Raw genomic sequence first — 26633 nt, forward strand, 5'->3', positions numbered from 1 at the left:
ACTTTAAAAAAAATAAAATAAAATAAAGGGGGGAAAAAAAAAAAAAAAGAGGCATTGAGTGGCAATCATGTTCGGTCTATAGTCTACTTTCAGCATGCTTCTCCCATCCTGGGAGGATCCTTCCAACACCCTTTATTTGGTGCTCCCTTCTCTCTCTGAGCTGCCTTTTCCCCTAGGATGTGCGGCTGGCCTCCAAGCCATGGAGTAAACCTAAGACTGGAGAGTCTTACAAGGGAGTTACAGCACTTGTCTTGCATATAGAGACCTGGGTTTGATCCCGGGCACTGTATGTGCTCGCCCAAGAGTGGGCGATCACCTGCTAGAGTGATCCCTGACAGAGCCAGGGAGAACCCAGGAGTAATGCTGGGTGTGGCCCAACCCTTAAATATTCATCCCCCCTTAAATATTCTGTTTTTAAAGGGGCTGGAGGGTAGCTTAAAGTGGCAACTGCATGCTTAACATGCCCAGCATGTGCCGAGTCTGATTCCTAGTACTGCATGGCCCCCGAATACCACCGGATATAGTCTTGGTGGTCCCCATGAATCCGAGCACACCAGTACTGCTGGGGCTGGCCCCTATGAAACCAGACTGTGACAAGAGTCAACCACCTGGGAGTGGCTTCCCATCTGACTGACCCTGCCCTCACTTTCTCATCAAACTTAGATTACAACGATCTACAGCAAACATGTGAATCTCACTTTAATAAGAAGGAGGCTGACAATCTAGGAGTACCCTAACCTGCCTGGGCTGAGAAGACAGCTTCACTGCTGTCTGACCCTTCACTGCAGCAGACCCTCCAATCCCTAGCTCTACACACGGGCCCCAGTGCACTTTGAGGGGAGACCTCCAAGCACCCTGCCAGGAGTAGCTCTCAAACCAAACAAAAACAAGGGCTGGAGGTAGGAAGCCTGCTTTGCACACAGTCGATCCAGGTTTGATCCCCAACAACCCAATGGTCCCCAAGCTCCGCTTGGATTCCTAAGTGTAGAGCCAGGAGTAACCCTTGAGCATTGTCAGGAGTGGCCCCAAAACAAAAACAAACAAAAAGATAGTATTTTCATCAGAGAATTTCAATTAAAAAAAAAAGAATTTATTTTTCCTGCACAGAAATAACTGATAAATTAAGTTTCAGTGGAGAAATTACAAGAGTCAATGGAAATGCTTGCTAGAAACCAAAACTATTAAGAGATAGTACAGTGGGCAAAGTACTGGCCTTGCATGTGGCCAACCTGGGTTCAATCCCAGGCACCTCATGGTTCCCTGAGCCCCACTAGGAATATCTGGGTGGAAAACCAGGATTAGGATCTGAGCACTGCCAGCAGTGTACCAAAAACAAACAAATAAAAAAGACAAATAAATATAATTGGGGAGTGAACAGAAGAGAGTATACATAAACTATAAGACAACATCAAACTAATCTTACACACTGGACTGAAATCTCAAGAGAAGCAACTTTCTGTTGTTTGGTTTTAGTGTTTGGTTTTGGGGTCACACCTGGTGGTACTGAGGACTCTCTCCTGTCAGGGTTTCAGGGAACGATACGGGATGCTGGGATCAAACCCAGGTCAGCATTAGCAAGACAAATGCCCTATCCACTGTTACTATTGCTCTAGCCCCAAGAAGTGACATTCTTACAGTGCATGAGTGTAAGTAGTGAATTCTCTCAGCTTCTCTGTGGAAAGGGAAAAAACAAAACAAAAACAATATTCCTTCATTTCTTAAGGCATTTACTTTTTTTTTTTTTTAGGGGGCAGGGATAAGCTACACCCAGCAGTGCTTAGGGTTTATTCCTGGCTCTGCACTCAGGAATTACTCTTAACAGTGATCAGAGGACCACATGCAAGGCAAGGCCCCTACCCTCCGTACTATAGCTCCAGCTCCAGACTTTTCTTTCTTTCTTTCCTTCTCTTTCTTCTCTCTCTTTCTTCTCTCTCTCTTTCTTTCTTTCTTTCCTTCCTTTCTCTTTTTTTCTTTCCTTTCTTTTCTCTCTTTCTCTCTATTTTTTCTTTCTCTCTCTTTCTTTCCTAAAATAGTTTTATTTACAGAAATTTACTTAGAGAAAAACGAGGCATGGGGAGTGAGAGAGAGAGAGAGAGAGAGAGAGAGAGAGAGAGAGAGAGAGAGAGAGAGAGAGAGACAGAAGTGTCCAAGAACTGGGGCTTCTCCAGCAGGAGAGCTGGAAGTACATCGGGGTTGAGATGAGTGCCAGTCTCTAGGGTGGAGATACACTGTAAAAGGTGCACCCACAGGATTCCTGAGCACAGAGCCAGAAGAAAATCCTAAGTACCACCCAGTATGACTTAAAAACCAAAAAAGCAAAAAAAGAAAAGGAAAGGGAAAAAAAGAGTTCACCCTCATTGCTGCCGATTACAAAATTACGAGTGAACATGTATTTTTGTTTCAGTACTTTAAAGCTGTACTTTAAAGATATGACTCCAGTATCTTCCAGCTTGTGTAACTTCCTCCAACAATCCTGTCAATCTTACCTGTATTCCACTGTATACAATGTGTCTCTCTACATTCAATTTTTTCTCTTGGTGTTTAGCTTTCAGAAGGCTGAATGTAATTTGTGTAGGGTTTTGTTTTTCCTTCATCAGCTTGTTCTTTTTTCAGAGCTTCTTGGATCTGTGGCATGATGCCTTTCACTGTTTTTCAAATATTCATGGCTATTATTTTTCAATTGCATCAAAAACCATGACACAGGGCTGGAGCAATGGTGCAGCTGGCAGTGTGTTTGCCTTCATGTAGCTAACCCTGGTTCAATCCCTGGCACCCACTATGGCCCCTGAGCATTGCCAGAAATGATCCCTGAGTAACCCCTAAGTACAGCCAGGTATAATCAAACCAACAACAGCAAAAGTAAACCACGTGATCAGTTTCTTAGGGTGGCTGGAACAGATGATCACACTTGGTTATAAACCAGCAAAAATTTATTTTAGGTATTCTGGAGGTCAGAAAGCAAAATTAAAGTGTCACTAGAGCCACATTCCGTTTGCTTTGCTTTGGATTAGGGGCCTACCTGCAGTGCTCAGGGCTTATTCCTGGCTCTGTGCTCAGGGAGCACTCCCCAACAGGGCTTAGGGAACCAGATACAGTACTAAGGGCTGGACCAGGTCAGCCACATACAACGCAAGAGTCTAAACCCCTGCACTGTCTCTTGAGCCCTCACCTCCTCAGGGAGCACTAGAGAGAACCCTCCATGCCTCTTCCTCCAGGATTCCTGGTTCTGGGCTGTGTAACTCCAGGCTCATGCTCCATCTTCACAGGGTTTTCTCCTCTTCCTGTGTATCGTCTACTGTCTCTTGTAGAGACACTTGTCACTGGATTTAGAATCAACCCAGCTCAACATGATTAATTAATTACAGCGACAAAGATCCTGATCTCAAGTGAAGTCACAGTCATAGGTTCTGGAGGTTAGAATATGTACATATCTTTGGGGTTCAGGGAGCATCTATTACTCTACTACAAACTACTTAGATATAAATAACAATATATGTGTAAAATCTGCAAGCTGAAAACAATACACGACTGAGAAAAACAGAAGACCAGGGAGAGAGAGATAGTGTGGGCACTGAGCCTATGCCTTGCATCTTGTCTCTCCCGTTTGAATTCCTGGCACCACATAATGCTCCTCCAACACCAGCAGGGGCCACTCCTGAACACAGAGCTGGGAATGGCCCTGAGCACTGCTGGGTGCGGCCCAAAAGAGAAAGAAAGAAGGAAGAGAGGAGGGGAAAAAAGAAGAAGGGGGAGAGTGGAAAGGAGGGAGGGGAAAGAAAACCCAAAGACCAGCCTCCATGAAGAAACATACTGTGTGTGGACTGAAGACTTGATGTTCATAGTTCAGTTCTTCCTGAAATTATCTATAGGAATTAAGAACCTGGCTGTAAAATTTATTATTTGGGGCTGGGGGTGGGAGGATGGGTCTAAACCCAGTGGTGTTCCACATGCCTCTATTCTCAGGGGTCACTCCTGGCATGATTAGGGGCCCATGCTTAGGAATCAAACCAGAGTCGGTTTCATGCAAGGCAAGTGCCTTAACCCCTATACTATCTCTCTAACCTATGGTTGTAAAATTTAGATAGAAAAACAGAGGAGGAAAAACTAGGGAGGAAAGAAAAAGACTAAGGAACTAGAAAAGCCAAAAAAATTTTGAACGAAATTAGTGAGTCAAAATGAGTGGATCACAGCATGTGGTGCAGTGGCAGGGGCCTGCCCGGCAGATGTGCGGCTGTGAGTCTTCTCCTGCTACCCGCTCAAGGCTGAGTCGGACCCCTGACCGCTGTGGCCCAGCATGCCACAACCAGGTGTGTGACCACTGCACCTCGAAACCACAGCAGCAACACAGAGACGCTGGGGTGGGGCTGTTACAAAATCAGAGGATTCACATTCCCCTACTGAAGACTTGATCTGAAGTTAGAGCAAAAGAGTCCAGAAACAGACCCACAGATTTCTGGTCAATTAATTTTATTTATTTATTTTGCTTTTTGGGTCATACCCGACTATGCTCAGGGGTTACTCCTGGCTCTGTACTCAGGAATTACTCCTCGCAGTACTTGGGAGACCATATAGGATGCTGGGATCAAACCCAGGTAAATCAATTTTAAACAAAGGTACATTCATGGGAAGGGGGTGTTCCGGTCCGTCCTTCACGCCCTACCGAGGTCACCAGTTGCCCCCCACGAGCGGCTCTCCAGCATGGCCACGAACCCAGAAGCACAAGGACTTAATGCAGAACCCAGCAGCTTGGAGCAGAAAAGTGAACGGACTATGCGTTAATCCAGGCCATCATGTCTGCCCGGAGGGGAAAGGGTGTTGCCCCATTCGCCCTCTCCTCTCTGGAAAGAAGATGGCGACCACATGGGTGCCTTGTGGAGAGCAGGTGTGAGCCGGGGGTGTGGGGGCGACTAAAACCTCATGGGAAGGGGGGCGTTCCAGTCCGTCCTTCATGCCCTACCGAGGCCGCCAGTTGCCCCCCACGAGCGGCTCTCCAGCACGACCACGACTCCAGAGCACAGAAACCAATCTCTTAATTATCTGACTCTCAGTAGAAATACTTCCAGGGTTAATTAGCAAAATAGCGGAAATCCAAAACCAACATTTAATTCTTGAACCCAGCTGTAGAAAGCGAATCACTTCACAATGCTTTCTCAGCATGTCTGATTTGGGGGGGGGGGGGTAAACTCTAAATAATAGTGGTGCATCTTTTATTGAAACAATGAATCTAACCAAAGCAGATAGAGTGTCAACTAGAATTCATCTGCCTCGCAGGCATTGGGAGGGGTGGGGGTGAGGTTTTATTGGGGTTCTTTGTGGTAAAAAGTAAGTATTGGTAAAGGGAAAGGTGTTTGATATTTGCATGACTGAGACCTAAACCTGAAAGCTTTGTAACTTTTCCCACAGTGATTCAATAAATAAATAAATTATAAAAAAAATAAACAAAGGTACATAACCAAATCAGTAGAGAAAATAAATACAGTATCTTCAACAATTGGGCTGGAGCGATAGCACAGCGCTAGGGCATTTGCCTTGCACGCAGCCAACATGGCCAACTAGAGTTCAATTCCTCCGCCCCTCTCGGAGAGCCCGGCAAGCTACCGAGAGTATCTCGCCCACACGGCAGAGCCTGGCAAGCTCCCCGTGACGTATTCGATATGCCAAACACAGTAACAACAAAGTCTCACAATGGAGATGTTACTGGGCCCGCTCAAGAAAATCGATGAACAATGGGAGGACAGTGCTAAATGAATGAACTGTGGTATATACCCTCTGACATCATTTTCAAAATGTAGCTCAAACTGGATCACAGACCCAAACACAAAACCTGAAACTATAACATGGGTATAATTTTCCTTCTAAATTATAGAAACATCTCAACCAGGCTGCGTGCATGCTTTGTTTGCAGGAGGCCCAGGTTTGATCCCTGCACTGCACAGTGCCCCCGCAAGTACAGAACTGGCAGCAGTCCCTGAACAATGCCAGGTATAGACCAAATGTCTATAAATGAACTTACACCAGAATATACAAGGAATTGTCAATACTCAATGAAAAAGAAACAACCCAATTAAAAGAATAGGCATAAAATTTTTAAAAGACACTTCCCCAGAGAACATACAAAGATGTCAAGCAAACATATATAAAACGATGCTCCATAAGTGCCAAAACTTTTTCACAAACCAAGAGGAAATCTCTGTGGGATGGCACAGGTCATCAGACCTGCAGCTGAAAACCAGTACATTAAACACAGACCCTGGGCTGGCGAGATGGCACAGTGGGGGGAGCACCTGCACTGCAGGGCAAATCCCGGCACTGCACGGTCCCCTGGGCACTGCTAGATGCAAGCCCAAGCACAGAGTCGGGACTGGCCCCCAGCCTCCAGCACTTCTCCCAAACAAAGCACAAAACATCATTAAACACTGCCCAACATAGGACACTGCTTGACAGTGCCACCACTGTCATCTGCCCCTATGATGAAAACCACCTCACCTGGGGACGTTGTCAGTGGGAAAAACCCAAGGCTAAAGATCCCAGGTACAACCCAGGAGGCTGCTCACTGGTCTGTGGACTAGTTTCCAGATGCAAAAGGTTTGAATCATCATCAAGAAGATCATATTCTATGACCAAGTAGGATTCATCCCAAGGATGCAAAGATGGTTCAACATTCGCAAGTCAATGAACATATTACACCATATCAATAAAAGAAAAAAAAAGATTATATCAATAGATGCAGAAAAAGCATTTGACAAGATCCAGCACCCATTTATGTTTAAAAAAAAAAACTCAACAAAATGGGAGTTGAAGGAACATTCCTCAGTATAGTCAAAGCCATCTATTACAAGCCCACAGCAAGCATTATTCTCAATGGAGGAAAACTAAGATCCCCCTAAGATCAGGCACAAAACAAGGATGCCCACTCTCAACACTCCTACTCAAAAAGTACCTGCTATAGCAGTTAGTCAAGAAAAAAATATCAAGGGCATCCAGGGAGGAAAGGAAGAAGTTAATACTATTTGCAGATGACTTGATGCTACACTTAGAAAACCCTAAAGACTACAAAAAAGCTTCTAGAAACAATAGATTTGTATAGTATAGTAAAGGCAGGTTACAAAAATCAATACCCTATATACAAATGAAAGATAAAAAAAGAGACATTAAAAAACAATCCTGTTCACAATTGTGCCTCAGAAAATCAAGAACCTTGGAATCAACTTATCTAAAGAGGTCAAGGGCCTATACAAAGAAAACTCCAAAACACTACTTCAAGAAATAAAAAGACACTAGGAAATGGAGACACATCCCCTGCTCATGGAGTGGGAGAATTAACACTGTCAAAATGGGAATATTCCCTAATGCACTATACAGATTCAGTGCAGTTCCTGTAAGGATACCCATGACATTTTCAAAGAAATAGACCAAAGACTCCTGATACTCAAATGGAACATTACACCACCACAAACAGATAAAGCAATCCTCGGGAAAAAGAAGATGGATGGCATCACCTTCCCCAACTTCAAACTGTCCTACAAAGCAGTAGTAATTAAAATAGCACGGTATTAGAATAAGGACAGACCACACAGATCAACAGAATAGAGTTGAATATCTTGAGACAGATCCCCAAATACATGATCATTTAATCTTTGATAAAGGAGCAAGAAATAAGAAGTGGAGCAAGCGAAGTCTCTTCGACAAGTGGTGCTGGGAAAACCAGGCAGCTACATGTAAAAAATGAACTCAGACCTCTTTCTAACGCCATTCACAAAAGCCAGGTCAAAACAGATTAAAGTCCTCAATATAAGACCTGAATCCATAAGATACATGGAGGACAAAGTAGGCAAAATCCTCTGTAACATCAAAGCTTAAAGGTATCTTTAAAATGAAACACGACTGACCAAGAAAGTATAAGCAAAGATAAACAAATGGGAGTGTATTAAAGAAGCTTCTGCCCCTCAAAAGAAATGGTGACCAAGATACAAAGACAGCCCTGGACTGGGAAAAACTATTTACCTAATACCCATTAGATAAGGGGTTAATATCAAATATACATTAGGCATTGGTAGATCTTTACAAGAAAAAAAATCCAACATCATCAAAAATTGGGGAGAGGAAATGAATAGAAACTTCCTTAAGAAATTCAAATGATTGTGGGTACGGTGCCGCCAGCAGGTCAATCTGTACCTCTGAGGCAAGTGCACCAGCAGCCTCATGGCGCCTTCAGACTTCCAGATACCCCAAAATTGCTGCTGTGCCTTTGTCCAGACTCCAAAAACTTGGGGCAAAGTTTACCAAGAAAGTAAATGACCAAAAGTTAGGTATGTGGGAGACACACCCACAAACCACCTCTGGCTCAGCTATATAATTGGAGGCATGGCCTCTCTGGTCCCTGATCGAACTGTTTAACAGCCATAATCCCAGAGACTCAGAAACAAATCTCGAAACCCAACGGCTTTTGGCAGAAATGTGTCTGGTCCCTGCAGTAGGCTACTGGTGCCGGGCCACTCCAGGTGGGAATAGGTTTGGTGCCTTGGCCTGTTCCCCCTGGCAGCCTGGTGGCTGTCATCCTCCAGAGGCCACTGGTCAGTCAGGTTTGGGCCCACAGTGATGAGATACGTGGGGCCTCACAGGATGGGGGTGGAGCCGGCCCTTTCCTCCCCGTCCCAACAAGACCCTGAGTTGCCGCCCACAAACAGCCTCTCTGGCTCCTCATCAAGCTACTTAATGGCCATGACACCAGGGACTCAGAAACAAATCTCGAAACCCAGCAGCTTTTGGCAGAAATGTGTCCAGTCTGCGCAGTAGGTTACTGTCGCCAGGCCACCCTAGGGGGTAAAGAAAGGGTGCTGTCCCTCTGCCTGCTCCCCTTAGGCAGCTCGGTGGCCATCTTCCAGAGGCCATTGCACAGTCAATTTTGGGCCTGCAGTGATGAGACACACCGGCCTCATGGGATGAGGGTGGAGCTGGCCCTTTCCTCCCCACCCCAATGAGACCCCCGAGTCACCACCCACAAACGGCCTCTCTGGCTCCTCATCAAGCTATTCACGGTCATGATCCTAGAGACTCAGAAACAAATCTCGAAACCCAGCGGCTTTTGGCAGAAATGCGTCTGGACCGTGCAGTAGATTACTGTCGCCAGGCCACCCCATGGGGAAAAGGGTGCTGTCCCTCCACCTGCTCCCCCTTGGCGGCTTGGTGGCGGCCATCTTCCAGAGGCCATTGGACAGTCAGGTTTGGGCCCGCAGTGACAAGACACACGGGGCCTCACAGGATGGGGGTGGAGCCGGCCCTTTCCTCCCTGTCCCAACGAGACCCCAAGTCATTGCCCATGAACCGCCTCTCTGGCTCCTGATCAAGCTCCTTAATAGCTATGATCCCAGAGACTAAGGAACAAATCTTGGAACCCAGCAGGTTTTGGCAAGAAATCCCTCCAGATTTGTTAAAATTTTGAAATTTCAAAATCGTGTGGCCACTACTGCAGCCACGTGACATCATATGTTATTCATAACCAGCAATAGAAAACAAATTGTCTACTGTTGCCTTTTCGGCAGACCTGAGTGTTGGGGTATAATCCCAAATAATAATGGTGAGTGTGGTGTCAAAATATTGAATGTAATCAAAGTAGAGAGAGAGTAATTTGAAAATCATCTGCCCCACAGGTAGGGGGAGGCTGTGGGATGGGGGTATACTGGGTTTTTTGGGGGTGGAGAATGGGCACTTTCATTGTATGATCGAGACTTAAACCCAAAAGCTTTGTAACTGCTCTTATGGTGATTCAATAAATAAAATTATAAAAAATGGGGGGAAAAAAAGTAAGGTGGAGTTCTGCCCAATTTAATCAGCCTAATCAGTGGCTGAATAAATAGCAGTACTCCTACCTTAAAAAAAAAAAAGAGATTAAAAAAAAGAAATTCAAATGATGAGAAGGCTCATGAAAAAGCGCTCTACATCACTAATCATCAGGGAGATACAAGTCAAAACAATAATAAGATATAATTTCACACTACAGAAACTGGCAGACTTATCCGAAAGAACAACTAGTGCTGGCATGGATTTGAGGAGAAAGGGACTCTCATTCATTGTTAGTAGGAATGCCGACAGGTTCAGTCTTTTTGGAAAACAATATGGCCATTCCTAAAAAAACTAGAAATTGAGCTCCCATTTGACCCAGCAATACCACTTCTGGAACTATACGGGGGCCCCAAAACACACAGCAGAAACTATCTGCACTACTATGTTGGTTGCAGTACTACTCATAATAGTCAGAATCTGGAAATAACCCAAGTGCCCGAGAAGATGCCTGCATAAACAAACTATGGTACAGTGGAATAACACAATGGAATACTATGCAGCTGCTAAGAAAAATAATGAAATCATGAAATCTGTTTATAAATGGATGGACGTGGAGAGTATCATGCTGAGTGAAATGAGTCAGAAAGAGAGGAACAGATATAGAATGATTGCACTCATTTGTGGGATATTAAAAAAAACAACAACAACAGTATGAGACTAATATGCAAGCCGGGAAAAACAGAGTCCAGAAGCTTGTCATGTATGTGAGGGGCAAAGGGCAGTAAGGATAAAGGACCAGTGTGACAGTAACAGTTAGAAATGATCACTCTGAACGAGAACTGAGTGTTGAAAGTAGACAAAGGGATATAAATGATAAATTTTCAGTATCTGTATTGCAAACCATAATGCCCAAAAAGGGGGGAGGGGGGAGGGGAGGGAGGAGAGAGAGAGAGAGAGAGAGAGAGAGAGAGAGAGAGAGAGAGAGAGAGAAGCTTACCACAGAGGAGGTGGGGCGGCAAGGGGGCAAGGGGGAGGGAAACTGGGACTCCGGTGGTGGGAAATGTGCCCTGGTGAAGGTACGGGTGCTGGAACACTACATAACAGAAACCCAATCACAAACAACCTCGTAACTGTGTATCTCACTGTGATTCAATTAAATAATAATAATTTCTTAAAAAGAGGTCTGAGTTGAATCATGTTCTAGCACAGTTCAAGTCCCAAAGCCTCCATCTCCCAGGTCAGGGCTCTGGGCAGCAGCTGCCCAGCAGGGGTTCCCAGGTCAAGGCCACCAGCCTAGGGACTGTCAGGCCTTAGTCACTTTGGGTTCCCTCCAAGGTGGATGGTCACAGGTGAGCAAAGCCTGCGCACACCTGGCCAGCAGCCAGTAGTGTCTGGAATGTTCCTCAGAGATGGCATTAACCTAACAGATGCCACCCTCTTGGGGAGGGGAGAGGCGGGTGAGGTGGTGGCGGTCAATCATTAGCACCTGCTAGTGGCGGAATTTTCTTCTTTTCTCTTAATTTCTAACAAGGGATGTTGCCCCTGCCTAGGCTGCTCTGGAGACAAACTCTGTCACAGATAAAGCATTCGGGAATCAGCTCAGGGCTTCAGTCTGGGCCAGAGAGGGGGAGAGGCTGGGGGCTGCAATCAGCCCAAGAGGGGGACATCCCAGGTGGTCACTTGAAACATCAAAGCAGGTCCCTGGTTCCAAAGCAGGGTCAAATGCAGAGCTGTCAGAGAGAATGAAGCAGCCCACTGCATCGTCTGCTCAGTGAGGACGCTGAGCCGTGGACACGGATGGACTCAGTCTTCACTGTGGGGCCCGGGGCTTTGGCAATCTGCCCCGTAGAGAGCTGACAGGTGCCATGTCTGCCCACGTCCCTGTTTGCCAAGCATGGGGCAAGGCAGAGCGGATGGGGCTTGCCAGTAGAAAAAGGCCCGGCTGTTGTCTCTGGCCAAGGCTCGGAAAGAAACTTGGTCCTGTCTTCCCCACACGTATTTTCAGAGCAGCTATACTACAGCCTTCCCTGCCCTGTAATTTAGGGTTCCGGCCTGGAGTCTAACCAGAGGAAGCTTCTGGTTCTAAACTTAGCCTCTGTACCCGAAGGGAATTCGGCTTTCTGAAAAATCACCTAATTGTTGACAGCCTTGCCAGGTTATTCTGAGCCAGTCTGAAGATGAGGATGGGGTCTGGCGACCACTGTGGGAAAGACGGGGGACCTGTCCTGCACTCCCCACGCTGGGCTCTGTTGGGGAACAGGGCGCTGGGTCTCCTGGGACTACAGAGGGAGCCAAGAGGCCAAGGGACGTGGAGCCTGTGGCCAACACAGCAGCCCCCGAGCTCAGCTGCTCCATGACCAGGGTCACTGTTAGGCCCACGCCACCACCTGAGCGCAGGCCCTCACCAACAGGAAGAGAGCCAAGGGGTAGAGGCTTGGCTACTACTTGCCACAGGCCTACTTGCTCGTCTCACCCTCTCGTCAGAGAAGTCCCTTTCAAGGCAGGGCCCTGGAGACTCGGAGTCTCGTCAATCACAGGCCTGCCGAGCGTGTGGGAGAGGCTAAATGCACAAGCCCGAGAGCCCCCTCTCCTCCACCAGGACCAGGGCCAGCTCAGACCCTCCCACCCCTGCCTACCCGCCAAGCCATGGCAATGCCTAACCCGGGCAGTCTCTAACCCCCGCCAGGCTCACTCTCAAGCCCTCCGAGCAGAGCCCGTATACAAGAGGGCTGATTCATAAAGACCCATTTTTCAAAGGAGTGAGAGAAAGGATTGCCCTGGTATGCAGGAAACAGAAAGGCCTCCCAGTGTCCAAACATGCCCCTAAGGGAAAAACGGGAGGGCGGGAAGGTCTGTGGGGGAATGACTTGTACACACGAGGGGCGCCACAGGGAGGAGGCAGCACAAGGCCAATGAGGGGAAGGCTAAGGGGTGGCACCCTGGTGGGGGTGCAAGGAAGCAAGCAGAATGGCCAGCCAGGCCATTCCCTGGCAGAGGAGTGACCTGGCCCTCTCTGTCCAGGACGGTCCTGAGAGACCAGGAACCCCCGAGGGAAGCCCTTCAAGTCACCAAACCCGGGACTGAAACCTGGTGGAGGGCAAGACAGAGACATGGTGGCAAAGAAGGGGACAGGGACAGAGCAGAAGGGTCTCTTTGCCCAGCCCACAGTCGCCAGACAAGGACGCAGGCACAGCCTTAAGGCTCTGCTGACCTCTACCCTTGGCGGGGGGAGCAACATGTCTCTGGTGCCTCTGCAGAGACCACAGGGCCACAAGCAAATGAAGCCACCCTGAGGCCCCCACACGGGTGAGCCCTGGCTTGGAAGTGCTTCCTGAGAGCTGGCCCTTGCTCAGTTCAGCTCCACAGTCTTCTCAAGGCCCACAACTGGGCACTGAGCATTCAAGGGTTACTCACCCAACAGAGACTCCCACCCGACACGCACCCAGGTACCCTGGGAGTGAGGTCAGAACTTCTGGTAAGTGTCCTCTGTACAGCTGGCTTTTTCTCTTTTTTCAAAAAAGTTTTAAAATGCTTTGAACTAATTTCAGACTTAAAGAAAAACTGAAACATAGTACAGACAATTTCCACATAATCCCTCCTCCCCCACTTTCCCACCCAGTGTTAACATCTTACATAACCACTAGCTCCACGCTCAGACCAGGAAATTCATGTTGGGACAATTCGTTTTAGGGTTTGGGTGTTTTTTTTTTTTTGAGGGGGCCCACACCCAGCCTTGTTCAGTTCAGTGCTTACTCCTGGCTCTGTGCTCAAGGATCACTCCTGGTGGGTTTGGGGGACCATATGAGGTGCTGGGGTTAAACCTAGGCCATGTGCAACACAAGTGCTCGACCCACTGTGCTGTCACTCTGGGCACCTTGTTAGCACTGGATCTGTTTTTGTTTTGTTTTCCCTTGGGGATTATACCCGATGGTGCTCAGAGGTTATTCCTGGCCCTGCACTCAGGAATCACTCCTGGTGGGCTCGGGGGACCATATGGGGTATTGGGGATCAAACTTGGGTCGGCTGTGTGCAAGGCAAATGCCCTACCCACTGTACCATCGCTCCAGCCCCTCACCTGTTTTACTATGATGTTCTTGGCTCCTGCTAGGCCAGAATCCTGGCTGGGGTCTGATGCTACATTTACTTTCTTCTTCACCTCCTCCAATCTGTGGCAGTTCCTTAGTCCCCTGGTCTTTAGCACCTCAACCACAGTGGAGAGCACCCGTCAGCTCTACTGTGAGAGGCCCTCGTGTTTTCTCATGACTGACTTGATGTGATGCACTTCTGACAAGGACACCACAAAAACTAGTGTCTGACATCACAGGGCTCCTCCGGAAAGGGCTGCTCGCGGTGCCGACCTTGATCTAGGGACCAGTCTGTTAGGTTTACCCAGCGCACACTTCCTTGCCTCGCTGTGGTTTGTCTTGGGGGCCCGTGGTTTGCTTTGTAGAAGGGTGCGCACTGCTGCCGTTACAAACTCAGTGTGTCAGCCCCGCTTGCTGCTGGCTGCAGCTGCCCCACAGATAAGAGGCCTCAAATGAAGAGGAGTGGCAGAGCCAATGTCTCGGGAAGATGCAGAAGCTCTCGGTGACAAAGAGGCACAGTAGCGGTTTATTTATAGATCCACTTGAAGACAGCTCATTGTAACTACTGGAGTTGAATTTTTAAAACCCCGGGAACAAAGGCTGGCTATTTTAAACGCTCCTTGCACTCAGTTCAATGGAGAGAGTTAGAGGCACCGGCCACACCCGGGCGTCCCTCCCAGGCTTGGTGATTCATATTTTGTGCAGCATCACAGGCCATGAGCCAAGACGGCCAGGTCCGGCTCTGTTCAACCGCAGCTGCCTCGGGGGAGCTAGAGCCCTCAGCGTGCGTTGCCCAGAAAGGGGTGAAGGGCGGCTGTGAGACCCTGTGGTCAGGGCCTCCCTTTCCTGGAAGATGAAGCTGTGCACAGCTGGTGTGAGCTGAGGCTGCATCAGCCCTCTGCCCTCTTTTCCCACGCACACTGCAGGCTGTGCAGGACAGCGCCCCCCAGTGGATGCCTGTCCACGAGCTCGGGAGTAGCTGGCTCACCTGTGCCTGACACTTGCCCAGGTTGGAATCCGGGTGTTGTAAAGTGCACACAGAATGCAAGCAGCCCAGAGGATAAGGGGCGGGGGCAGGGGGAGGGTTCCTCCTGTCCGAGGCCCCTCCTCGGTGCTCAGCCAAGATAGCCTAATCTGTCCATGCACCAGAATCATGGTGGGGAGCAGAGACCTGGGGGCTCTCAAAGCCTCCCACACCCTTACTTGAACAAAGAGCACAAAACAACATTCTTGACATAATGCAAAAAAAAAAAAAAGGCCAAGTGTGCAGGTGGCATTTGCTATTAAGGAGTTATTCGCTTTGTTGGGTGCAACAGACGACTGCAGGGTCAGGTCTGTGGGATAAAATAACACCCCGGCTCTATTAAAAATGGGGTGGGGGAAAAGATGAACAAAAGAAGATGGGCAATCGCAAGGTGCTGGAGTCCAGGAAGGCTACGGAGGGAGGGCTGTCATCTCAACTCTCTGTTCCAGCTAGAAATTTTCCACTACACAAAGGATTTTCTGTTTTGTTTTGTTTAATTAAAAAAGGGGGAAAAAAAGATTTTAAAAAAGCTCCCAGATGACTGGAATGCGCTATAACTGCAGCGTTGAGGCGAGGGGATGGGACCCTGGGAGAGGCTGAGGCAGGAAGGCCCTTTCCACTCCAGGGTCCAAGGCGTCTTCATGCACCTCTGCCAGGATCCAGGAGCATGCAGCCCCGCCTGGCATCGTAAGAGAGCCCTGATGGCACCCCGAGCCTGCAGTGAACCCTGCAGCAATGTCCGCACCAGCAGAGAAACTAATTTTAAGATAATCTCCATGGAAACCATCTATTCTGATTCTCTCCATGGAAACAGCGAGAACATACACACAGGCATTATCCAACACCCTTACACCACATGGGCAATGCTGCCACCCAGTCTGGAAAGCGTAAGCTGCAAAGGGCTTGTTTTCCATTGAAAAGAAAATGAACTTCTGAAACTTCGAGTCCAGACGTGTAGCTTCTTCCACCCTCTGCTGCCAATCCCCACCCATCCCACTCTATGCCACCTGCCCCCAAACCCAGAAAACAAGCCACAGAGTGGTTCATGTCGCCTGAAGCCATGAAGAAGGCGGCCAGGAAATCTCCTGAGCTGGCCAAGTCCAGACTCGCACACAGCCCACGCCGCCCAGCCTGCAGGCCTGTGCCCACTGACTCCAGCCCCGGACGCCCGCTGACCACACATGTGCTGCCCAGAGACAAGCCAAGCCAGAGAGAGGCGCTGCTCCAGCAGGGCAGGGGATGGGGAGAGCTTAGATCCCCCGGGGAGAGAGGCCACCCTGCCGGGACATGGCCCCGAGCAGTATGGCCTGTCGACACGACCAGGAGGAGTTCCACTTCCGCCTCGCCGCTTCCTTTTTCCGGGGCTCTCACTGGAAACGCTGCCAGGAAACCAAAGAAAACAGGATGCCCCTGTGGCTCTGCTCTTGCTCCCTCACGCTGCTCTGCACCACCCACCACGTGACAGGTGCAGAGGGACGAGGCTGATGGGGCCACAAACACTGGTCATCACCATCAGCAATGCAGCCTACAGCAGAGATGCCAGGGTGGAAACCGAAGAACCAGGGGCCAAAGTCCTAGCGTGCCTTATTTTGTTTTGCTGGGCTTTGTTGTTGTTGTTGTTGCTTTGTAGGTACACCTGACAATGCTCAGTTGTTATTCCTGGCTCTGCACTCAGGAATCACTTCTAGAAGTGCTCGGGGGACCATACAGGATACTGATGATCAAACTCAAGTGGGCTGTGTGCAAGATAGGCACCTTACCCACCTTGCTATCTCTCTGGCTCCACCCTAAGGTGCCTTGGAGGACACCCCTTGTCCTCAGTCCTGAATCTGGGGCCCCACTGCACAACTGTGGAATCACCACTAATTTTGTTTTGTTTTGTTTTGAGGCCAAACCCAGCGGTGCTTAGGGTTTACTCCTGGCTTTGCCTTCAGGGAGGCTCAGGGGGCCATATGGGGTGCTGGGGATCAAACCCAGGTGAGCTGTATGCAAGACAAGTGCCCAACCCACTGTACTACCTCTCTGGCCCTTCTCCACCGAACTCCAGCTCTGACTGCGCTAAGAAAGGAAATCCAGTACAGTTCCAAGACGCTGGACCCCAGTGTCACAAAGCTGTGGGCAGCAGCAGCCCGCCCCCATGCCCCGAGGCGTGCAGGGCAGCACCTAAAGGCTCCCTCTGGATTCGGGTCCTGCCCGCCAGCCTAGCTGTCTTCACAGGCCCTCCTGGATCCCTGTGAGCTCCTCCCACGGTGTGAATCACTGGACAGCCTGTCAGTGGAGACCAACCTGCTGTGGAATAAAGGGGAACTTTCCAGGGGCAGGAACCTGCCACTGCCCTCCCCCAACCCAAAGGGCAGCTCAGAGAACATTCAGCTTCCACCACACGTCCTGGCCTCAATGCTTACTTGCAACCTAGCTTAATGACCCTATGAGCTTCGCCAAGACCTTCATCACCTGGAGGGTGGGACTAGTGCAACCAGCAGGCCCCCCTCTACCTTGGAAATCTCATCTGCCAGCTTCCCTGAAGGCCCAGCAGGAGGGCAAGGAGGCAGGTGGAAGCCTGAGCTGGTGACCGGACTGGCACTACAGTGTGTGTGGGGCAAGACGACGGGTGAGACAGGACAACTGAACAGAGCCCCCCAGAGGCTGCAGAGGTCTGTAGGGGTTCAAACCTCGCCCTCACAGGACATCGTTGGCTGAAGACTGAACCACAGCCTGGATGGGAAAGAGAGCCCAGTGGCTTTAAAAGCCCCCACCACCTCCTCTGCTGCAGGTGGCACCATCAGTTCTTCTAGCTCCACAATGAGCTGAGGCTCAGGGGCAGGTCCCCTATCCCCTCCTGGGCAGAGGTGGCTACAGTGAGCAGGAGACACAGGTGTCCCAAGTGCTTCTTCCAGCAGCGTCCCCATGAGGCTAAACTCCCGAGCTGGACAGAGGGGCTGAGGAGATGGCTCAGAGGGTCACACACACAAGGGCCCAAAGAAGCCCCCAGGAGGCCCCTAGCACCACATGGCCAGATCCAAGCACTGAACCATCAGAATCAGAGCAGTGGACAGAGGATTGCTGAAAGGATCCCCAGGTCCCCTTGATACTGCTGGGGAGCCACCCTCTGCAAAAAAAGAAAAAGAATAGTATTTTAAGTATAGGGACAGGCAGACAGTCCTTTCCCTCTCACCAGCCTGCCCAGAGGCTAGACACATGACTGGCCAGACAGCTGTCCAGCAGACAGACTCTCAAAGTGGGTCCCTGGGTACCTAAACTACTGTGGGAGGGAACTGAAGTAGCACAGCGAGTAGAGTGTTTGCCCTGCATGGGCCCCATCCAGGTTCGTCCCTGGGCTATAAGGTCCCCTGAGCACTGCCAGGAGTGATCACCCAGCACAGAAGCAGGAGTAAGCTTTGAGCACTACCAGGTGTGGCCTCACTGCAAAAATAAAACACTGCCAGAGAGACTGGAGAGATAGTACAGTGGGTAGGGCGCTTGCCTTGCTCAAGGCCAACCTGGGTTCGATCCCCAGTGCCCCAAGCCCACCAGGAGTGATCCCTGAGTACAGAGCAGGAAGAAGCCCTGAGCACCACTGGGTGTGGCACAGGAACAAACAGACAAACAAACAAAACCCAATTTAAGTAATAAAATAAAATACAAATTCGTGAGGAAGGCAAGTCCCCCCTGGGACAGAGAGCTCGCTCAACAAGCTGAATGCATGCCTGGGTGGCGAGTGAGGTACCCGGTCCCTCTGCATTGCTGGGAGCAACCCCTAAAGCACAGAAAGTGCCCTTGAACCCACTGGGTGTGGCTAAAAAGAAAACACTGCTGTTGGGGAACAAACACTAAGGCTCTCACTTTTATTTTCCATTAGAACTGAGACCCCCCCTCCCCCAACCCTTCCACCTTGCCCAGCACTTTCCAGGGGAAGCCACACCCAGGAGGTGCCTCTGCCCCTACACACACTCTTCCAACACTCCAGGATGAGCCCACGAAACAAAAACACTGACAGCCGGTCATGCAGGCTGGTGGGAGAACAGAGCTGCAGAGATGTGGGGAGCGGTCCCCAGGGACAGAAGAGTGTCACGCCGGGCCTGGCCCAGCCTTGGCTCCATCAGCATACGGAAACTGTGCAGCTCTCACTGCCAACCGAGTTCTTAAAGCAGCTCCAACACCGGAACTTTCTAGCATCATCCTCCTTCCTGGCGGGGCTCCCTGCGCTCCTTGCCAAGACTGTCATTCTGGTAAGATCACTGTCCCCACCTCAGGAAGCTGCCTGGCCATGAGGTGTCCTCACATTCTGCTGTCCCGGGCCCAGCTCCAGGTCAGTCCTACCGATCTGGAGACAACCCAAACAGGAAGCTCAGGGTCTTGGAGGAGGGGGGTACCGGGATGGATTTATGGGAATTAGGAAATGTGGACACTGGGGGTGGGATACACACGTGCACACGAGGTGACACCAGCCTACCTCCGCACGGGCCGTAGAGACCCTTCCAGGACAGGGATGCCGGGGTCCTTTCTGCCACTAGAAAGTGGGGTGCACCCTTGTTCTTTTTGTGTCACGGCACTCCTACTCATGTTGTGTGTCACGGCACTCCTACGTGGAACCTGGGCCACTTGGCAGAGGACCTCTGGGCCAGGGGTGCTGGTCTGTGCAGCCATGGCTTCCTGGACACAGGCGGACAAAGGGCCCCCACTTCCCTGTTAACACAACAGCAAAAGCAGGCAGGAAGAGCCGGGAAGGGTCTGCTGGTGTCCCTCTGAGTCTGCAGAGGTGGGTGCACATCAGGAGGCAGAGCCCAGAGAATGTGCTGGAGTCTGTAACCCATAAGCCATCCCCTTTCCAAGATGTGTTAGTGCCCAGGGCATCTTCTGACTCACCCTCTCAACAGTCTGGGAGACTGTGTAGCCAGAATTGAGGTCAGGTAGAGGCAGGAGAGGCTCCTCTCTGAGGCCATGAACGTGGGCACCCACACGCTGCCCCCCAGTTATTGAAAACAAAACAAGCCAGTCAGGACTATGCATCTCGGGGAGTGAAAGGAAATCCCCCCCGCCCCTGAGAGGCAAGGTGAGATGGGGCCTGGCTCCTCAGGCCAGACGCCCAGGTGGGAACCTCAGACCCTGTACAGGGTTAGTGCTGGGAGGGCTCAGATGTTCTGGGTCAGGCCTGGGCCCAGGAACTTAACGCAAGCCCAACCATGGGCAGCATCCACAGCAGACTCACAGGGGCTGATGTGGGGAAGCAGGGTGGGGTGGACCTTTACTGTCTGGCTCACAGGAAGGAGAGAGGGAACAGTCCTTTTGCCATGAAGGCTGCGGGCACTCGTCCCAGCTCCCAGCTCCTCTTACCGGGGCCAGTTCTGGTCAACGAGGTTGTCCCAGGAGACAGGAGCCAGAGTCACTCCCTCCCAGGGCTGCTCTCTGTGTGGGAGCAGGGGCCAGGGTCTCTCGACCCACAGTGGGTAATGCCGGTGGTGGGGTGGAAGCCTTGGAGGCTGTGTGTGTGTGGGGGGGGGCACTTCCTGTTTGTTTGCTTCCGGGGGTGGGGTGAGTGCTGGGTAACACCCCCCCCCCCAAGGGGACAGTAGGCTGTCTAGGAGCCTCTGGCCGATACCCTCACTGCTCCCCAAGGGAGGCTACAAGAAGGTCAGCGTGGGAAAGGGCCCAGGAAGCACCCTGCCCCCACCGCAGCAGGTTCTGAACACACAATCACCCGGACTGGGCAGAGGCCCCATCAGCTCATAGGAGGACAGAGGAAGGAAGAGGAACATTTTAAAAATAGTTACAGCTGGGTGAGCACTTGCCATGAGACAGGCGCAGGGCCAAGCTCCAGCCGGCAGAGTCCACCCCGGAGGCCGCCGCCCCCAGGGCCGAGCTCGCTGGCTGGGGCTGAGGAGAAAAGCCCTTTGCCCCAACCTCAAGCTTCCTGCTTGCACAGCCCTGAGAAGTCAGGAGGGGGCTTCAGTCTCACTAGGTTCCCCGAAGTGCTTCCCCTCGTCCCCCACCCCCACCCCACCCCTCCCAGACGCACGCTGGCCTCCTGGGGTTGAAGGCAGGCAAGGTACGAGTCCGTACCAACAAATGCACCTGTGCTATTTAAAGCGGTTTTAAAATGCTTCTGTGGCTGAGGCAGACGTCTGTCCTGGAGCAGCGGGGACGTAGGGGGGCAGGTGCCAAATCCAAGGTCAGCCAAGACACAAAGGTCCCTGTGCTCTGGGACAGGCCCTGAGGCACAGAGCACAGGCGAGAGATGGGGGGGCGGGGGTGGCGGACACACAGTCAGGGATGGAGTTAGGCACAGGCACCCCTGCAGAGAGCCCCCGGGGCCGCCTGTACCCCAACACCAACTCCTCCTGGGAGGCGCTCAGCTGCCCGCATGCAGGCAGCCCTCCTCCAGCCTGGAAGCTTCCTCCGCCAGGCAGGGTTGAGCCCCTTCCTCTGCGGCTGCCCGACTCTGGCCCTCCAACCCTGGCACTCACCACCACCCGCCCTGCAACACGCTCAAGAAAGAGGGAAAATGGAACTATTCTTCTCACTCTGAAGGGCTGGGAAATGGCTTATGTTTTTCAACATAAAATGTGCCTAAAAATAAGCTGTGAATTTCAACCAGAGGTTGAAAATAGCTCTCGCGGCGAACAGAGCTCTGTTCAGTGGCTCAAAGATGTCCTTCACTCCAAAGCCAGAGCTGAAGGCCACGGCAAGGGGCAGATCCCGGCAGGGCTTTCCCAGGGCCGGGCACGGACGCGCAGTCTCTCTGGCTTTGGGAACTGCTTCCTCCAAACACCTCAGTCAAACAGATACATGCTCCGAATTCCAAGACCAGTCTGTGGCCTAGTATTTGGGCTTAAGAATTCCCAAATACTGGGGCCAAAACAATAGTACAGCAGGTAGAATGCTTACACCCAACCCGGGCTTGATCCCTAGGACCCCATGTGGGCCCCCTGAGCCCCACCAGGAGTAATTCCCTGAGCACTGCTGGGTGTGGCCTAAAAAAACAAAAGGAAAAACCCTCCTCATACACCCAGGCACATCTAAAGCAACTTGAGGGGCCGCAAGCCAGAGCAAAGGGGGACCAGGGCCATTAGACTAGCGAGCTCTGGGGCCTGACAGGGTGCTTCCGGGAGTGTGAGATGCCAAAGTCTCTGGCCAGCCACCACCCCACTTGCTCACCAGCTGCCCCCTGAGGGCCAGGGAGCCCACGAGCAGGGCCAGCACACTCCCTGGCCGTAAGCGAAGAAAACCAAGTAGCTAAAGGTCTGTATTTGTTGTTCACCATCCCCTCTGGAAGATTCCAAAGTTGAATGGACCAGACCACAAAAGGGGCTTCTGTTAGCAGCCCAGACCCCAGCCCCACGCTGTAGGCTCACTCGGCACACAGGGGAAGTGTGATAGGGCCGACTTGGGTGCTACCCCGCACCCCTCTCATTGCTGGGCCATTTGTCCCAGTGCCAGGCCAGCCGCCTCTCTGGGTTCATCCAGGCAGGGCACGGAGTTACTCAACTGGAGGCTGGGGGCACTCTGCCCTCGCCCCACCCACATGGCAATGCTGGGAGACATCTTTTGTTTGGCATGTCTAGGGAACAGGCCATGCTGCTGGCACCACTGGGTCGAGGCCAGAGATGCTGCTCAACCCTAAACACGCAGAATGGCCCAAGGAGGTCAAACGGTGTGAGGAGGGAGCCCAGGCATTCCTGGGGGGCAGCGTGTGGGCAGGGCTGAGCCCAAGGCTCGCTGCACATGCTGCCACCTGGCACCTGGCTGCAGAGCACCTGGGCCCCGAGGAACCTCGAGACCACTCTGGGGGCTAGTCCAGCACCTGGGGGGGATGCGGGAAGGGCAGGGCACTTTGCGGTTTCAGGCTCAACCCCCAGAGCCACCGGCCTCCCCGTGGGGCCCCTGTGGTGAGGTTGTGGAGGCAGATATGCCTCCTTAGGCCTGAAGGGAGCTTGCCCGCCGGCCCCGATTTCCTGAAGCCACCACCTTCCGCTCAGCCCCACGCCCTGTCTCAGAGAGGGGCTGGAGAACAGAAGAGACAGAGTCCAGGTGGACTTCTAGTGACTGCGAGGGGCTCTCCCCGCTGTGGCCTTCCCAGCATCCTCTGCGCCTGCTGTTTCTAGAACAGTCTACACTGCTTAGAGGGCCAATGCCTCGAGCCCCCAGGGACACACACTGAAGAGGGTCTAAGCCCCAGGCATCTCACCAGAGAGGGACAGCAGCACCTACACCCCAGCACCCGGACAGGGTCAGCACATGCAGAAGCTGGGCTGGGCTCCCCACTGTGACGGGGGGTGGGGGGGTGGGGAAGAGGCTGAGGGACAAGGCTTTTCCAGGTGACAACACTGGTGCAGAGAGGACGCGGACAGTCTGACAGCCCACCATCGCTCCCACAAAGCTGAGGCTGACAACTGGCCTCTTCTTTGCAAATGCAGAGGTAGAAAAAACCCCTCTGGCCAGGGCCAATTCTTGGAAGAAAAGCCTCAAATCCCAACCTGGCCTATTCCTAGAGGTCACCCCAGCGCAAGAGGTGGGAGGCGGGGGGGGGGGGGGGGGGGGGTGGGGGGAGAGGGGGCCCCACACCCTGGAGCCAGGGAGAGCCAAGGATGGACTCTGCCATTTCCTGCTTCTATTCTGGGTCCTGCCTTAACTTGGCCAGCGGGGCAAGTCACTTCCTGTTGTTGGAGCCAGTTTCCAGCTGGGGAGAGGCCATGCTGGCTCTGTCCAGGAAGGAGAGATCTAAACAGCCAGTGGCCAGCGGGATATAAAACCCTTGGGCCCCACACTCTTGCTTTAAGTTTTACTCCAGCGACTTTATTCAGTAAGAATCTATCTGTTATCAATTTTCAACTTTCCCCTAAACATTCATCCAGGGCCGGAAAGACAGCACAGAGAGTAGGGCACCTGCTTTGCACGCAGCCGACCCGGGTTCAATCCCTGGCTCCCCACACGGTCCCTCGAGCCCTGCCAGCAGTGACCCCTGAACACAGCGCCAGGATGAAGCCTGAAGCACAGCTAGGTGTGCCCCCTAACCAAAACAATTAAAAAAATAAAAAACAATAAAAATTGAATCAAAAAAATGTTGTTAGCACTGAATGCCCTTTAACCAACAAAGGCACTAAAAATGGTTTGTGGCCTGTGGCCGAGAAACTTCCTCCGCACAGTAAGAAGAAGCGGAAGTGAGAGCGGCCGGGCCAGCACCCTCTTGACTCGCGCCAGCGTGGGTGTGGGCCCGGCACCTCTAGGAACCCGAATGTGGTTCTGGGGTTCAAGGTGCAGCACAACATAGTCGGTCCTCTCCTTGGCCAGCAGCAGGTTCCGGGGGACACCCAGTCCAGACTATGCCAGGCTGCCTGCAGCAGTGCCCCGCCGTCTCTCCACATGGCTCGCTCCCTCTAGCCCAGACACACCGCACCGAGCGTCAAAGCATTCTGTGAGGCCCCCACGCTTCCTTCCCTGTGCCGGGGTGAGCTGCAGACCCCCGGCCTCCTGAGCCCACCGCAGTTCAAGAGGACCCAGCCACAGGACACAGGCCCTGACATGCCCAACGGGCACTCACCAGGTTCCTGGAGGAGCTGCTGAGCATGGCCGGGGGTCTCTGCCCTTTCGTGACTTCTCCATAGTCGACATCGAAGTTGCTCTTCCACACCATCACCTGCGAAGACACGGGCATGGACCTTACTCCCAAAGCGCTGGGCCTGCCAGGACATGCAGGCAGCCCAGGGCTGTGCCCACGCCCCTGAGCGGCCCCTCTCGGGCTGCCGCCCCCTCCTCCACCCCCTCAGAGCGGCTCCTGCTCATTTTCATCTCAGCCCACTATTCATCTCTCTCACAGCTACTAGATCCATTAGTCCCTTTCTTTGGTTTTTTTTTTTTGTTTGTTCTTCGTGACTTCCACGCCAAGAGAGCAAAGTTTGGGGAACGGACTGCAGGGGCCGAGGAGCGGAACGAAGAACTGGCGCCAGGCTCTGCATGCAGGAGCCCCAGAGGTCATGCCCTGCACTCTATGTCCCCCAAGCACCGGCAGGAGCAATGCCCCTCCACAAAGATACCAACTCCACTCCCTGTTGTGTGACTCGAGGCAAGTAACCTCTCTGTGCCTTGGCTTCCTCTTCTGCTCCCTCCTTAGAGGCTGGTACTGGGGAGCACTGGTGACATTCCCTTCAGCCCGCATCCCCTCAGACCATCTTCACGTCCCGAGGCTTCCCCCACCACAGCTGAGCAAACAGCCCTGTGGGCCCCAGTTCTCAGCCCTGCTCTTCTGGGGCCACCTCAGCTGACAGAAAACATGGAGCATGGCCTGTGGCCTGTGGCTGACACAGAACCACACCTGTGCTCAGGTCAAGTGAATACTCACCCTGCCCTGGACACTTCCCCCATCAGGGTCTCTAGGTGGGCCGTGCCGCTCTGGGCAGTGCCACTGTTTGCTGCCCCTGCCAGGGGCTCCCCCTTCCCTATGCCCTGGCCTTGTTTCTCCGCCATCCCCTGTGCAAACACTCCCGTTGCTAGTGGCTCCTGTGGAACTGCACAGGTCTAAGCGCTGCATACACTCCCAGTACTAAGAAGCCTCTCTTGGACGTGAAGACAAAATGTCCGATGTCACTCCAAGGGTACTCACCGGGTTGATGGCGGCCCTGAATAGCCGTGGGTCCCCTGCCTCAGCAGTCAGCCCCTGAACAATCCATCCCACAGGCAGCCCTCAGCACGAGTGACAAGGGGAGACAGGACACGTCCTCTCGGGCAGCACTGCCCCTCGCTGGACCAGCAGTACCCAGCAGGCCAGGGTCTCGGGGAAGCCCTGTTGGGCAGCTACGGACACACAGTTCTACAGAACGGGGGGCAGCAGCCAAAGCGCAGGCCTCCAGGCCCACATCACAAGCCCGGGCAGAGGAGCTGACTGTCACTGCCTAGCCACCCTGAGCGCTGGCCTCTGCAGACACCTGACCACCCCGGCTGCCTCTGCCCCTCTCCCCTCATTACTTACTTGTTCATCAGAACCTCCAGAAGCAAAATATTCCCCTGTTCTTGAGAAGGCAACACAGGTGGCTGGGCCCTAGCAACACAAATAACAAGAAGTAAACACAAAAGCCCTCTAAGTACAATGTTCAGAGGAACCAGACAGCAGTGCCTGAGGAACTGCTCATTTTTAATTCATTCCTTCAAAGGTCTGCCCAGTCTTTTGAAAAAAAAAAAAAAGAATCAGGATTTAGGGGTGAAGAGACAGTACAGTGGGTAGGGTGCTTGCCTTGCATGTGGCCAACCAGAATTCAATTGCTGGTACCCACTATGTATCCCCCAGTAGTGCCAGGCCTCACCTCTGAGTGCAGAAACAGGAGTAACCCCTGAGCACCACCAGGTATGGCCCCAAAACAAACAAAAAGAAGCAGGATTTACTGTGGTGGAGTGGGATGGGGTGATGAGGGCTCGGGTGGGCAGCAGGGTCTGTGGGGGGAGGGGCAGCTCTGAGACGCTCAGGAGTGCAGTGTCCGCCACTCTTCCAGAGGCCCGGGATCCTGGTGACCCTGCAGGCATCTAGGATGAGCTGATTTTCAGTCACCACATCTTCTAACTCCTCTGCATTAAACTTGGCCAATCTCCACTTCTTGGGGAGGTGGGTCTCCTGGTGGCCCGGGAGCTTGAACCCAGCCCAGGACAGAGCCTCAGTCACATACTCCCTGGTCTGCGATTTGGTGCAGATAGACATGGCGACTTGGTCAGTGTGGAGCACCATGCCCTGGAGCTTCCCAAAGGCTCACACATAC

At 52.2% G+C, this 26633-nt stretch overlaps 1 protein-coding gene across 6 annotated transcripts in view; it reads right to left on the bottom strand.

The window, feature by feature from the left end:
* Positions 1-26633, bottom strand: part of POC1A (POC1 centriolar protein A) — a 66485-nt gene that overhangs the window by 20760 nt on the left and 19092 nt on the right. For all 6 annotated transcript variants that reach the window (XM_056129496.1, XM_056129494.1, XM_056129497.1 and 3 more), the window contains 2 exons: positions 25856-25924; positions 24431-24526 (listed from right to left, as the gene is read on the bottom strand). In XM_056129496.1, the coding sequence (XP_055985471.1) occupies positions 24431-24526; positions 25856-25924 (165 nt within the window). The remainder of the gene's footprint in view (positions 1-24430; positions 24527-25855; positions 25925-26633) is intronic.

Source organism: Sorex fumeus, unplaced genomic scaffold (genome assembly GCF_029834395.1).
Source record: "Sorex fumeus unplaced genomic scaffold, SorFum_2.1 ptg000072l, whole genome shotgun sequence".
NCBI classification, from domain to species: domain Eukaryota; kingdom Metazoa; phylum Chordata; class Mammalia; order Eulipotyphla; family Soricidae; genus Sorex; species Sorex fumeus.